At 49.0% G+C, this 15151-nt stretch overlaps 1 protein-coding gene across 11 annotated transcripts in view; it reads right to left on the bottom strand.

The window, feature by feature from the left end:
• Positions 1-15151, bottom strand: part of LOC119950570 (transcription elongation regulator 1-like protein) — a 924053-nt gene that overhangs the window by 132556 nt on the left and 776346 nt on the right. For all 11 annotated transcript variants that reach the window (XM_038773098.1, XM_038773095.1, XM_038773090.1 and 8 more), the window contains one exon: positions 11718-11836. In XM_038773098.1, coding sequence (XP_038629026.1) covers positions 11718-11836 — 119 coding nt within the window. The remainder of the gene's footprint in view (positions 1-11717; positions 11837-15151) is intronic.

The raw sequence follows: 15151 nt of genomic DNA, 5'->3' as shown, positions 1-15151 counted from the left end.
CACTGAATTTACGGGGAAGGGTTGTTAATGCCTTGTGAGTACCTCAGGAGTCCGAAGCAGCATTATGCCCCAATACCACTGCTTGTGGCCATAATACCTCTGTGGAGGTGTCACTCTGGTTCTGAGGTCTGGATTGGCCTTAAATTTAAAGGTATTGTTTGCTCACCATCCTGCAGACTATGTATTCCTCACAGAGCTTGGACATGTGTTGAAATGAAGGTATCAAGAGAATAAACATCACAGCAATGTCACACCTTTTTAGGAAAAGTAGGCCGACAATACCTGGGAGGGAAACAGGACTAGAGGTGACATGCCCGATCCTGCTGGAGGAGGAGGTTCTGCTTTTGTCCTCCAAAAAAATGGAGCCAGTCCATTGGCAGGAGTTAAATTGGAGAAAGGTCTGGGGCTGGTGAGATGACACCAGGCTTTTTTCCTGATTTAGGACACAGAGGGAGGGAACCTGAGACCTGGCATTTACAGATGAATTGTATTTATGTGGTGTTCAAAGTTTCCTGGTAGAAACCTTGTGAGTTTGTTATAAGTGGTTTCATGGTTGCAAAGTGTCATAACTCATAATCCGTATAGTGCTAATCGTGCAGATAATTGTGTTCTTACAGAACCCATGAAGGCTGTGAAAGGTCAATTAAAGTCCTTCCTTTTGTGTATCCTGCGCAGGTGAATCTTCATCTGCTGACCCCGCCAGCACTGAGGGATCAGCACTTGCCTTTGAGGAGGAAGGGGAAGCCTCAGAGGATTCAGCAGCACATCCTCTCCCTGCGCCAAGCACCAGCGCAGATACCAGCACGGCCTCAGGGATTAGCATGGCCCGTGAGGGAAAGCACAATCTAGTAAGGGCATTTCAGGTTCACACATGCAGCTGTTGTAGGTTGTACTGAAGCAGGCCACAGGCAGATGCAGGATTGTTCGAGATGACCCATAGACTGAATCCAAGTCGGATGCTGATCCTCTGGAGTCGTCCGTGAGGCAGCAGATGCTGGGTGTCCAACGTCAGGCGTGTGGAGATTTGGCAGGTATACCACAGGGGTTGTGTGCTCTGCGCAGACTGTGGATATGTTCATCCAGGCCATGTGCACTGCAATCATCCATCCTTCAGAGCCGCAGGCTTCCTTTATGGGCAGATTGGCAACTGTCCTGGAGGGACAAATCCACCAGATTGCAGAAGGAATCGTGGGTATGTATACTCTGACCTACACCCTGTTGCCCTGGTTCGCAGCTCAGGAGTCCAGAGCCGGGGCAACAGGGGACCAGGAGCCTGAACACTCCTGGGACCTCAAGAGAAGACAGGGAAGACCAATCGGTCCATGTGGCAGAGGATGAGCAGCAGCCATCTGGAGGAACCTCTGAGGGGACATCTGATGGGGGCAGCCTCTCCTCAACCCCTCCGCCAGTGGCACAGTCCTCCTCCATTGCCACGGGTGACAGAAGCTCCTTCTGCGACTAACGTGGCAGGGCCGTCAAGGTGTCAGCCGCACTGAGGATGCCAAATTCATCCAGGACAAGGGCACAAGCAGATCAGCTGGTTCTCTCCAGCACAGCAGGAAGCAAGGAGCAGGCCCACACCGTAGTAGACAGAAAATAATTAAGAAAACTCTGCACTAGTCATAAGGTAGGTTCTTCTGTAGATGTTCTCCTTTGCTGGGTAATATTGTCCATATGTCAATAAACCATCAATGTATTATCCCTCATGCAGAGGTTCAATTTATCTGTGAGTGATTTATAAAATGTATGGGGGAAGTTTCATGAATTGTTAGTAGTGAACATTGGTCAGGATACAATGCCTTAGGAGTTGAGATGGTGAGCTTGCTGACAGGACATTTTCAGTGAGTTCTCAGGGTGGATGGAATGAAGTTGTATCGGCAGTACATGCACCTCAGAGGCCAAGAATGCCTGGTCGACTGGAAACTGCATTAATGAAGCCTTAAAACATCAAAGGTATCCCTTGGAAACACAGCTTCCAATGGCACTCACAACCATCTGAACTGCTAAGATCCAACTAAAGATCCCGCTGGTGACTTTTAACCCAAGCTGAGAATCGTACTGTATAAAGTACAATCTTACAGTATAAAGTATAAGATCCCCACCTGGTGTGATTCACACTCTTTAAACCTTTTTGTCCTTCCAGCACATATTATTCCAGTCAATAACCACTTTACCAAGCTTGACAAAGCAAAATAAATTCAACTTCAATATGATGGGCACGCTACCGATGTCTCGGCCCACCCAGCTACTGCATTATTGCATTATTCTGCGATGATGTGGAAAATGTGACCTGACATTATTGTGCCTAATATATCGGCATGGCGTAGTACAGTTCCTATATCTCTCCCTGTTGACATGAGTTGGGGGAAGAGGCTGCAAGATCACATGTGTGCAGTTGATGGTGACCTGAATAACTCGGAATCCTGCTGACCTCGCAAAGTTATGCAAACTCACATCCTGATCCTTCCTGCTGAGGAGGAAAGATTATGTTTCTGGCATAGTTGGCCTTCGTCACCTCGAGGATGCATCAATGGATGATGTACTGAGAGATGTTGGATATTTTATCCCTCCCATCTTGAAAGAACCCATATTCACAGGACGTTAATATCAGTGTGACCCTCTTTGACCACTGACCCTGGTGCAAGGCTCTAGATTGAGTTGAAGATGATGGTACAGTTCTTTGACCACCTCTTTGGAGAACCTGAGTCACCTTAGGCACCACACCAGGTTAGATATAAGACAAATACCCTCGAAAAATCTCTGATGCATACGCCCACCCCTTCATTGAGATTGTCCTCTCTGCAGCCTCTGACTGGGTCTTACTGCAGACCCAGAAGCACTGCGAGTTGGCTAATCAGAAATCCTCTGGCTTCTCTGAATGTTTGCAGCAGCTCAAAAACAAGTCACAGAACTTATGCAAACTTTGCCACAGAAGAAAAAGTCAAAGGCAAGTTGGATGTATGGCCCGATAAATAACTGCAGTTCGGTTAAGAATGATTAACGCATGATGCACTATCAATTACGAGGAGACGAGAGTAGAGAGTAATCGAGGCTTTATTACACAGAGATGTGTGGCCTCATACAGCTGCTGCCGAAATGGCTGCAGTTCGGAGAGTACACACATTTATACTCTACCTACTGGGCGGAGCCTGCAGGCAGGGATCTACCCCCGTACCTGTAGTACAGGGGCCTTACCGTAATACCCTCGTATGCAGTGCAGTATATACAATATAATACAACAGTGGTGACGACCACATTCACCCACTGTTAAAAAAGAGTCCAGCGGGGGTGGTGGAAAACTATTTACATACTGGTTGTCATTAAAATTTCAGAGGAGGTTACAAATTTAGACGATCGGGCGCCTTGATCCGTCGTTGAGAGTGCCGCAGTGTTGGTGGCGAGTCAGGCATTGGTTCGGTCGTCAGTGACTTCGGGAGCGTGTCGACATCCACTTCATCCCCGGGTGGGACCAAGGAGAGGACGGATTGTCCTGGAGCAGGGGCTGTAGTGGGATGCGCCAGGGGAAGGGAGGGGGGGTGTGCGGGGACCCAGCTGGTGCCAGGTCCCGAAGGGAGACTGTGTCTTGGCGGCCGTCGGGGTACGCTACGTAGGCGTACTGTGGGTTCGAATGGAGTAGCTGTACCTTCTCAACCAATGGGTTCACCTTGTATAGCCGCACTTGTTTACGGAGGAGAATGGGTCCTGGACCTGCCATCCAGGTTGGGAGCGAAACCCCGGAGGTGGACTTCCTAGGGAAGGCAGAGACGTTCATGGGGGGTTTCGCTAGTTGCAGTACACAGGAGCGACCGAATGGAGTGAAGGGTGTCAGGTAGGACCTCCTGCCAGCGGGGGTCCGGGGGATTGCTGGACCATAGAGCCAGCTGGACGGCCTTCCAGACTGTCTCATTCTCCTGCTCCACCTGCCCGTTTCCCTGGGGGTTGTAGCTGGTCAACCTGCTCGAGGCAATGCCCCTGTTGAGCAGGAACTGGCACAGCTCATCGCTCATGAATGTGGATCTCCGGTCGCTGTGGACGTAGGTGGGGAAGTCGAACAGAGCGAAGATGGTGTTAAGGGCTTTGATGACAATGGCAGACGTCATGTCGGGGCATGGGATGGCGAAGGGAAATCTCGAGTACTCGTCGACCACATTGAGGAAATACGTGTTGCGGTCGGTGGAGGGGAGGGGCACTTTGAAATGCACGCTGAAGCGCTCAAAGGGGCAGGAGGCCTTCACCAGGTGCGCACGGTCTGGCCATAGAAAGGCGGTTTACATATTGCACAAACCTGGCAGTCTCTGGTGATAGCCCTGACTTCCTCGATGGAGGAGGGCAGATTGCGGGCCTTTATGAAGTGATAAAAGTGGGTGACTCCTGGATGACAGAGATCATCGTGCAGGGTGCGGAGTCGGTCTACCTGTGTGCTGGCACATGTACCTTGGGATAGGGCATCGGGTGGGGGGTTCGTTGAGCTTACCGAGGCGATGCAAAATCTCGTAATTGTAGGTGGAGAGCTTTATCCTCCACCTCAAGATCTTATCGTTTTTGATCTTACCCTGCCGTGTCCTTGTTAAACATGAAGGCAACCGACCATTGGTCAGTGAGGAGAGTGAATCTCCTGCTGGCCAGGTATGCTTCCAATGTCACACAGTTTCTACGATGGCCTGGGCCTCCTTTTCGATGGAGGAGAGCCGAATTTCTGAGGCATGGAGGGTGCGGGAAAAGAATGCCACGGGTGCTTGCCTGCTTGGTTGAGGGTGGTGGCCAAAGCGACGTCTGATGCATCGCTTTCGACTTGAAAGGGGAGCGTCTCGTTGACCGCGTGCATTGCGGCCTTGGTGATGTCGAACTTGATATGGTTGAAGGCCTGGTGAGCCTCGGCCGTCGGTGGGAAAACGGTGGATTGAATGAGTGGGCGGGCCTTGTCCGCATAGTTCGGGACCCACTGGGCATAGTACGAAAAGAACCCCAGGCATCGTTTGAGGGCATTGGGTCAGTGGGTGAGGGGGAGTTCCATGAGGGGGCGCATGCGATCGGGGTTGGGCCCTAGAACTCCGTTCTGGACCACATAGCTGAGGATGGCTAATCGGTCCGTGCTGAACACACACTTCTCCTTGTTGCAGGTTAGGTTAAGGAGTTTGATGGTGTGGAGAAATTTGGAAAGGTTAGCATTGTGGTCCTGCTGGTCGTGGCCGCAGATGTTGACTTTGTCCAAGTACAGGAAAGTGGCCCGCAGTCCGTACCGGTCAACCATTCGGTCCATCTCCCATTGGAAGACCGAGACCCCGTCAGTGACGCCGAAGGGAACCGTAAGGAAATGGTAAAGGCGGCTGTCTGCTTCAAACGCGGTGTATTGGTGGTCCACCTTGCAAATGGGGAGCTGGTGGAATGCAGATTTCAGGCCTACTGTCGAGAAGACCCGGTACTGTGCAATCTGATTGACCATATCAGATATGTGAGGGAGGGGGTGCGTGTCGAGCTACGTTTACCGATTGATGTCTGACTGTAGTCAACGACCATCCTGTTTTTCTCCCCAGTTTTTACCACTACCACTTGGGCTCTCCAGGGGCTGTTGCTGGCCTCGATAATACGTTCCCGTAGCAGCCGCTGGACCTCAAACCTGATGAAGGTCCTGTCCTGGGCACTGTACCGTCGGGTGGCGACGGGTTTGCAATCCGGGGTGAGGTCCACAAACAGAGAAGGTGGGTCAACCTTAAGGGTCATGAGGCCGCATACAGTAAGGCATGGTAGGGCCCCGCCAAATTTCAGGGTTAGGCTCTGGAGGTTGCACTGGAAGTCCAGGCCAAGTAACAGGATAGCGCAGAGGCTGGGGAGGATGTGGAGGCGGAAGCCGCTGAACACTATGCCCTGGATGGTGAGGGTGGCAGTGCAGTACCCCCGGATCGCTACGGAGTGGGAGCCGGAGGCCAGGGAGATTCTCTGGTTGGTGGGGTGGACCGTGAGGGAGCAGCGTCTTACCATATTGGGGTGGATAAAGCTCTCAGTGCTCCCGGAGTCCAGAAGACAGGACACCTTGTGCCCGTCGATCATCACCATCGTCGACGCGGTCGCGGGGTTGTGCGGTCGTTTCTGGTCAATCATAACGGAGGCCAGGCGTGGTTGGTCGGCGGTGGTTGCAGGCGATGAGCAGCCCGATGAGGTGTCCGCGAGCGGGGATCCTGAGGCGGGGAAGATGGTGGCGCCCACTGGCCGCACATATCCTGGGGTGGGCAAGATGGTGGTGCCCACGATCCGCACGTGGTCTGCGGGGAGGAATATGGCGGCGCCCGGGAGTCGCACATGGGGGGGCGCCGGGGCAACAGCGGTGACCAAGCGGGCCTGGCGCACAGCAGCAAAGTGTCCTTTCTTACCGCAGGCCTTGCAGAGTGCGCTCCGCGCCGGGCAGCATTGTCGGGGGTGCTTTGACTGTCTGCAGAAGTAGCACTTGGGTCCCCCGGGGTTGTGTGGTTGCCGCGCGGCGCAGGCCTGGGGTAGGTTGCGGGTGGTCACTGACGGGGTGCACGATAGGGTGTTCGCTGGCGGGGTCGACGATGTCCAGGAGGGGTGGGCCGCGCGGTTAGGGGCATACGCTTGAATATTGCGCAAGTCAACCGTGAGCTAGAGCGCTAGTTTCTTGGTCATTGCGAGGTCGAGGGTCGCCCCTTCTAAGAGTCGCTGGCGGATGTAGGCCGACTCTATCCTGTAACGAACGCATCTCTAAGTAGCAAGTCTGAATGTTCAGAGGCCGAGATGGCCTGACAATCGCGCTCTCTCACCAGGAATTGCAGGGCACGCCAGAAATCCTCCACAGACTCACCGGGGAGTTGATGCCGTGTGGCGAGGAGGTGCCTGGCACAGATCTTGTTGGTCTGCTGCGTGTAGTTCTCCTTCAGTTGCACTATGGCCTCACCGTACCTTGGCGTGTCCCGGATGAGGGGGAAGATGTCCGATGTCAGGCGCGTGTAGAGGATCTGGAGCTTCTGTGCCTGAGGGTGGTTCAGTTGCAGATCCTATGTATGCCTCGAAGCAGGCTAGCCAATGTGCGAAGGCTGACTTGCCGTTGTTTGCTTGAGGGTGGAGCTGCAGGCGATCAGGCTTGATGCGGAGATTCATCGTTTTAAAATCTCTGTGGAATAAATTGATGCACTATCAGTTATGACGAGACGAGATTAGAGAGTAATCGAGGCTTTATTACACAGAGATGTGTGGCCTCCTACAGCTGCTGCCAAAATGGCTGCAGTTCGGAGAGCACACACATTTATACTCTACCTACTGGGTAGAGCCAGCAGGCAGGGATCTACCCCCGTACCTGTAGTACAGGGGCCTTACCGTAATACCCTCGTATACAGTGCAGTACATACAAATAATACAACAGTGGTTACTACCACAAAGCAAGTATCCAGTGCACATCCACAGACCAAGGGCTGGAGTTCCTCACAAATTCAACAGACCTTTTGTTGGTCCATCAGATTTTCACCCTCACCCACAATGAGTCCAGCAGCAGACTGGGCTGGAGAATTTAGGCCTTGTTTCTGCAATGTGCATGAAATCAGCTGGAGCATCATGACTAGCTTCATGATGGGGCTTCTCCTGATGCTTCCAGTGCATGTTCGGTACAGCTGTACTAGCACTCGTAACAGCATGTGTCGCTGTACCAGCTGCACTGGAAGCATGGTCTATTGCATTTTCAGCCTTCAGGGCTTCTCTAGTGCTAACACCATGAGGATTGCAGAGCCCAATTTCATGGGCCGAGTGTCTCCAATTTAAAATCTTTCCACGTGCACTGCATTTTGAAAATAGAATTCAGTTCTTGAGGGGAATCTATAGAATCCCTACAGTGCAGAAGGAGGTAATTTGGCCCATCAAGTCTGCACTGAACCTTCGAAAGAGCACACCACCTAGGCCAAATCCCCTGCACCATTCCTGTAACTCTACCCTCAGGGGTAATTTAGCATTGTCAATCCACCTAACCTGCACATCTTTGGACTGTGGGGGGAAACCGGAGCACGCAGAAGAAAAAATACAGGTTCAGGCAGAGATTTCAATCATGGTAGATATTAGCTAATTGTTTCTGAATTATACCATTCGGGGACTTCCTGTTCATACGGGCAGCCATGATCTCTGACAGCAGAACTATCAAAAGTGAGCTTTGTTTTTCCAACATGTGCAAGTGGCAACTGAATCATCTCCTGGTTCAAACAGAAATAGGGTTATTGCAAAATAAAATCAAAGTATTGGTGGAAGTTTAAGAAAGTATGATGTCTAAACTGCTGATCCATTTTTTCTTTTGAATTACTTTTCTTCTTTAATGATCCTACATCTTAGATTTTAGTCTGTTCTGTAAACTTTGAGTTTTTCTGTCGAGTTCAGGAGTACAATTGCATTCCCGACTACTTCTGTAACATTTGAAACAGTATTTACTGCTTATGCTTGTGGTCCATTATCTCAAATGTCGAAGACATAAAGTCAAATTTCAGTTTATTGGAAACAAACAAGCTGACTTCTGCAAAGTGCACAAATAAAGAGCACGATAAACTAGCCTGATTTGTGGCATCTATCTCAGCTCATAGATTGCAACAGAAATCGTAGGGCTGTTTTTTCTGCTCCACTACTGGTGGATGTGAAATGCAGGCAAGCACGCAAAATCCAGCAGGTGACCTGCCCACTAACTATCCACCCGCTCCTGCCCCCACCACAATTTAATTGGAGGCAGGGGTATTGCCGGATGGTTCAACTGCCAGTGCGCCTTTAAGTAGGGTCTCATTCTGTCGCCATGGAATTCAACCAGTGGAGGGAAAGGCCCACACCAAGCACAAAGCCTGAGAGGTTTCCCTCCGTGTGAAGGTGTGGATGGGGGGGGGGGGGGGTCCCTTCTTAATGAGCCCCCAGGATCAATCAAAGAGCCCCCACAAAGTGCACCCCCCCCCTCCCCCCCAGATCACCACCTTTCAGAATCCAGTATCCTTCCAACCCTCTTGCTGAGGCCTGCCTTTTTGGCTCTTGGTAGGACCCCACGCACAAAGTTGGTGTCCAGCACATCTCATCGCTTCAAACTCCAAATGCAGTACCAGCAGTAGCCACCTTTCCCAGCTCTGCTGCCAGTACTGGGGAGCAGCTAGCCTGATTGGCACCCTGGCTGAAATAGCCACAGGGCAGCCATTCGTTGCCTAGGTGTGCTCCCCTTTGAGCACATGATACTTGATTATCTCTAATTATTAGTATAACCTTAAATTGCATTTCTATACATATGTTTGCTTATCTGCCTGTGACCAAGATATGAGTCTATTTACTAAAACAAAACAGAATCTTTCACGGTGAAGGGGTTAATACAGTGTTTTTCAAACTTCTTTTTCTGGGACCCATATTTGCCAACTGGGCGATCTTCGGGACCCATGACGGACAACCATCGGTACCGACGAAGGGCAATCTTCGGGACCCACGCTGGCCAACCTTTGGGACCCCTGCTGGCCGACCTTCGGGACCCCCGCTGGCCGACCTTCGGGTCCCACGCTGGCCGACCTTCGGGTCCCACGCTGGCCGACCTTCGGGACCCACGCTGGCCGACCTTCGGGACCCACGCTGGTCGACCTTCGGGACCCACGCTGGTCGACCTTCGGGACCCATGCTGGCCGACCTTCGGGATCCACGCTGGCCGACCTTCGGGACCCACGCTGTCCGACCTTCGGGACCCACGCTGGTCCACCTTCGGGACCCACGCTGGTCAACCTTCGGGACCCACACTGGTCGGCCTTCGGGACCCACGCTGACCGACCTTCGGGACCCACGCTGGTCGACCTTCGGGACCCACGCTGGTCGACCTTCGGGACCCACGCTGGTCGACCTTCGGGACCCACGCTGGTCAGCCTTCGGGACCCACACTGGTCGGCCTTCGGGACCCACGCTGACCGACCTTCGGGACCCACGCTGGTCGACCTTCGGGACCCACGCTGGTCAGCCTTCGGGACCCACGCTGGTCGACCTTCGGGACCCACGCTGGTCAGCCTTCGGGACCCACGCCACATTCGCTTTCCCAGTCTATCCTGAGTCAGGTCTGTGTTTAGGACACTAAAGTTTTCGTGCCTTAGCAAGGGAAGGAAGGAAAATCATCCAGTTTTCCTGTTCGTAACCACTATGCAGTAGCTCCTGATGCATTAAATTTATACCAGGATTAATGAAGACAGGGTGAGGCATGCACAGCTGTGATTGATGTCCTCCTATCTAAGAAAATTCACTGTCTAGGACCACACATGAGAGATGGAGGAGGTATTCGACCTTCATGAATCATTAATCCTTAATGGAAGGACATTTTGCATATGATGATGAATGGTCTATTTTCACTGGGTGCTCTGTGTCTTGGGCGCCAAGTTGTAAAACCCAGGAATAAAGTAACAGACATCCATGAAGCAGAGGAACCGCCAAAGCTTCTTGCTGGGTATTGTTTTAATTGAGGATTTAGCCACCTTGCCTGACGCCTCTGCGGCAACAACCTCGGCTAGTTCCGTCAACCCCCATGCCCGTCAGGACACCGTTACTGCAGGGGGGCTCCCTGGGACTTGTGGTGGTATGATTTGCATTGCTGTCTGCCATTGGTGCAGAACCCCGGCTTACCATTGGCCCTGGTCGGTCATGTGCCTCTCAACCGATTGGTTGACGGCTCTCCGATTGGTCGAGAGGCTGAGGTAACTACGCCTCCATACCGAGGTATAAATAGTCAGAACGCCCGGCGGTCGTCCATTTATTGTAGTCGACCGCAGGGCTAAGTTCTAGCTTATTAAAGCCTAACTTTTGTACAGCAACTCATTTCGCGTTCAATTGATGGCTCATCAGGACTCAAACTAGAGCATGAGAACATTCATCTTTTCAAAGTCAAAATCAGCTCACCACTGAGCTACACCGATATTCCTTTCGCAGTACCAGTCTCGGTTTTACAATGTTCTGGTTTTCACAAAGCAGCTCAACAACAGCTCCACACTCCTGCTTGTTGAAAACATTCTGTCCAATACAAACCACCATCTGCATCATGTTCATCAATACGCGGGGAACTTGTGCACAGAGTTGAGCCATCCCCTCACGGCGTGACCAGTGTCTATTGCCTGTCGGAATTGCTTTTCAGATGACTTTCCAATTATATAGATTAGAACAGAGCTCATTCAAAGCACCAAAAAGGAAACGTGCTGTGAAAATGTTATTTTATTCCAATCTGTCGCAAGTGAAGCATGTTTTAAACAAACTGCCAATGATGGAATAAGTGGCTCACTGTCAGGCAAACCGGTGATCGAGTGAAAAATCAAGTCCGTTGACACTGACTGTCCGTTGAATTTGATATTTGGTCCAAAATCTGACGCAGTTGCAAGGGCATTAAAGATCTTCCTACCTGGCTCTCAATCAAAGATTCCTTTGTGCTTTACAGCAAAATTACTTGGATTGTTGCTATCCTAACTTGCGGAGGGGGTGGGGTTTTGTGCTGTTGGGAAGAGAATGATCTTTGAACGCAGCACTCATGTGGCGGCGACAACTGGAGCTGGGCGGTTGCTGAGAGAAACGTTTGGAGCTTGTCGGTTAGTTTTATGCACGGCGCATGCGCCGGAGTGCTGGCGGCACATACCTCTGAGCTTCGCATTGAGATAATGCCTGCCCGCGGGTCGTGACCCACCTTTTGAAAAACCCTGAGTTATTAAGAAATCTAAATTACTGTGTTCTGACTTCCAAAAATGGCATACCTGGGAGTGAGTTTGGATTCTTCCAGAAGTTTTCTAAATTCTTCTTTGGCCTGAAGTAGTTTGCTCTTTTTCTCTTTGTATTCTTCTTTTATTCTTGTTTTGATAAACTGTTCAAAAATCTTTAATTAAAAAGGATTGTAACATGAGTTGCATTTTAAATTTTGGGCTCATTTCTTTCCAATTCAACACAAATTATGCACTTTAATTTGATAATTTATGATGCTATTAAAGTAATCAACGATTAAATATGCATCATTTACAGAAATGAGTTTCAATTAATGGTCTATTTTCTCGGAAAGATTAATATGTATATATTTTCAAAGCTCTTAGTGTTGCACACAAACATATATAATCTGTAAATGAATCATTGGCAGTCGAAGTTTATTTGATATTGACTCTTTCCCTGATTAACACAGACTTCCATCTGACCTCATATGAAATCCTTTTTACTGAATCTACAGAAAGTTTTATGTGGTGCATATTAACGTAACCCTGCAATGAAATCTAAGCAGCACAGGGAAAAAAGATGAATGAAACACAATTATTTTAGACTAATGTGTTATAAGGAACCAATTATTAGATTTCGGAAAATAAATCACTCTTGGCATTACCATTAATTAGTGGTTATGTTGCTTACACTGTGGCTCAGCATCCATTGACACCATAGATTTTGCCATCCTTTACTCCTGCCTGTGTGCTATATGCACTCTGTCTTACTTAATTTGGACTTAATCAGTCTATCAATAGGTGAATGATTGGGATGGTGGAACTTCATGATGGACTTCAAATGGGTTCATGGACCACATGACCTTTCCATGCTAGCCATTTACTTCTGCTCATGGCTAAAACAGATTCAAAATAATTATTGAACCCAAAACATGATGAAGATGCAACAACTACATAGGTAACAAGACAGTGCATTCATGTTTCAATATGGAATATAGAATCTTCTGCAAAATGTGTTCCATTATTTAGGTTGTCGTCCGGAGCGCACAGAAACAATGGATGGAATTCTCAGGTCATTGGGATTCTTTTTCCCCTTGGCAGTGCACCCCTGCCCACGAGTTTCCCGATGGTGTGGGGAGACTCCAATGGGAAATCTCATTGACAAGCGACGGGAGTTGAGAATCCCGCTGCCAGTGAACAGCGTGCTGCCGAGAAACACGTGGCTGGGGGACCAGAGAATCGAGCCCAAAACGTATAACAAAACATTTAAAAGTGAGAAGGTATTTGTTTCCAGTTAATTCAGGATGATGATTACCCCCATGATTTGGCAACTCACTAGGCAATTGGTAGCAAACAAATGTGAATAAAAATATTAACAATAATGATAAGTAACTGGGAAAGTTATGTAACATCTGTATGGATTCTTAATAAACTATGGGAAACATTGAGGTTCATCAACTAAAATAAAATAATTGTTAGAATATAATCAATAAAGACAAACTGAGTTTTAATGAAATGGACCCAGAGGCAAAATGAGTTTTAAAGAAATGGACCCAGATTTTGTGTCAAGAATAATGATGAGGCTATTGTTTATCTTTATTGTGGAATAAATCAGAGAGCTCTTTTTGGTGCAAGTACATGTATAGCTAAATGTGGAAATCCACAAGTAGTTGTCTGTATTTTGTTGCACCAACACGGGCTGCGATGGCAGCACCTCAATGGTAGACTTAAGATCCATTGTCAGAATGAATACGTGGCTTGAGAGATGGTGCAGGAGGGAGGGGTTCAGATTTTTGGGACTTTGGAACCGGTTCTGGGGGAGGTGGGACCATTACAAATCGGATGGTCTACACCTGGGCAGGACTGGATCCAATGTCCTAGGGGGTGCTTTTGCTAACACTGTTGGGGAGGTTTTAAACTAATGTGGCAGGGGGATGGGAACCAGATTAGGAAGTTAGAGGTCAGTAAAGAGGCAGCAACTAAAGCCAGTAAGGTACTAGATAATAAACTCAATGTGACTAAGGGGAAGAGTAGACAGGGAAGAGATGATGATCGCAAAGGGACAGGTGGTCTGAGGTGCATTTGTTTTAATGCGAGAAGTGTAGCAGGTAAGGCAGATGAACTTAGGGCTTGGATTAGTACCTGGGAATATGATGTTATTGGTATTACTGAGACTTGGTTGAGGGATGGGCAAGACTGGCAACTAAATATCCCAGGGTATAGATGCTTCAGGAGGGATAGAGAGGGAGGTAAAAGGGGTGGAGGAGTTGCATTACTGGTCAGAGATGATATCACGGCTGTGATTTAGGAGGGCACAAAGGAGGATTCGAGCACTGAGGCAATATGGATAGAGCTAAGAAATAGGAAGGGTGCAGTAACATTGTTGGGACTTTACTATAGGCCTCCCAAAAGCAAGCGTAAAATAGAGGTACAAATATGTAAACAGATTATAGAACAATGTAGGAGCAATAGGGTGGTTGTGATGGGAGATTTTAACTTCCCCAACAATGGGACTCATGTAGTGTTGGAGGCGTAGATGGAGCAGAATTTGTAAGGAGCATCCAGGAGAGTTTTTGAGAGCAGTATGTAAATAGTCCAACTCGGGAAGGGGCCATACTGGATCTGGTATTGGGGAATGATCCCGGCCAGGTGGTTGAAGGTTTGAAGTCGGTGATTACTTTGGGAATGGCGATCACAATTCCGTAAGTTTTAGAATACTCATGGACAAAGAGAGTGCTCCTAAAGGAAGAGTGCTAAATTGGGGAAAGGCCAAGTATAAAAAAATTCAGCAGGAGCTCGGGAATGTGGATTGGGAGCAGCTGTTTAAGGGTAAATCCACATTTGAAATGTGGGAGTCTTTTAAGGAAAGGTTGATTAGAGTGCAGGACAGACATGTCCCTGTGAAAATGAGAGATAGAAATGGCAAGATTAGGGAACCATGGATGACGGGTGGAATTGTGGGACTAGCTCAGATGAAAAAGGAAGCATACATAAGATCGAGGCGACTCACAACTGATGAAGCTTTGGAGGAATATCGGGAAAGTAGGACAAATCTCAAACGTGCAATAAAGAGGGCTAAAAGGGGTAATGAAATATCTTTAGCTAACAGGGTTATGGAAAATCCCGAAGCCTTTTATTCGTATATAAGGAGCAAGAGGGTAACTAGAGAAAGGATTGGCCCACTCAAAGACAAAAGAGGGAATTTATGCGTGGAGTCAGAGAAAATGAGTGAGATTCTTAATGAGTACTTTGCATTGGTATTCACCAAGGAGAGGGACATGACGGATGTTGAGGCTAGGGATGGATGCTTAAATACTCTAGGTCATGTCAGCATAAGGAAGGGGGAGGTTTTGGGTATTCTAAAAGGCATTAAGGTGGAAAAGTCCCCAGGACTGGTTGGGATCTATCCCAGGTTACTGAGGGAAGCAAGGGACGAAACAGTTGGGGCCTTAACAGATATCTTTGCAGCATCCTTGAGCACGGGTGAG

Source organism: Scyliorhinus canicula, chromosome 16, assembly GCF_902713615.1.
Source record: "Scyliorhinus canicula chromosome 16, sScyCan1.1, whole genome shotgun sequence".
Lineage (NCBI taxonomy): Eukaryota > Metazoa > Chordata > Chondrichthyes > Carcharhiniformes > Scyliorhinidae > Scyliorhinus > Scyliorhinus canicula.
The sequence above is the reverse complement of the archived record's forward strand: the minus strand, read 5'-3'. Positions and strand labels throughout refer to the sequence as shown.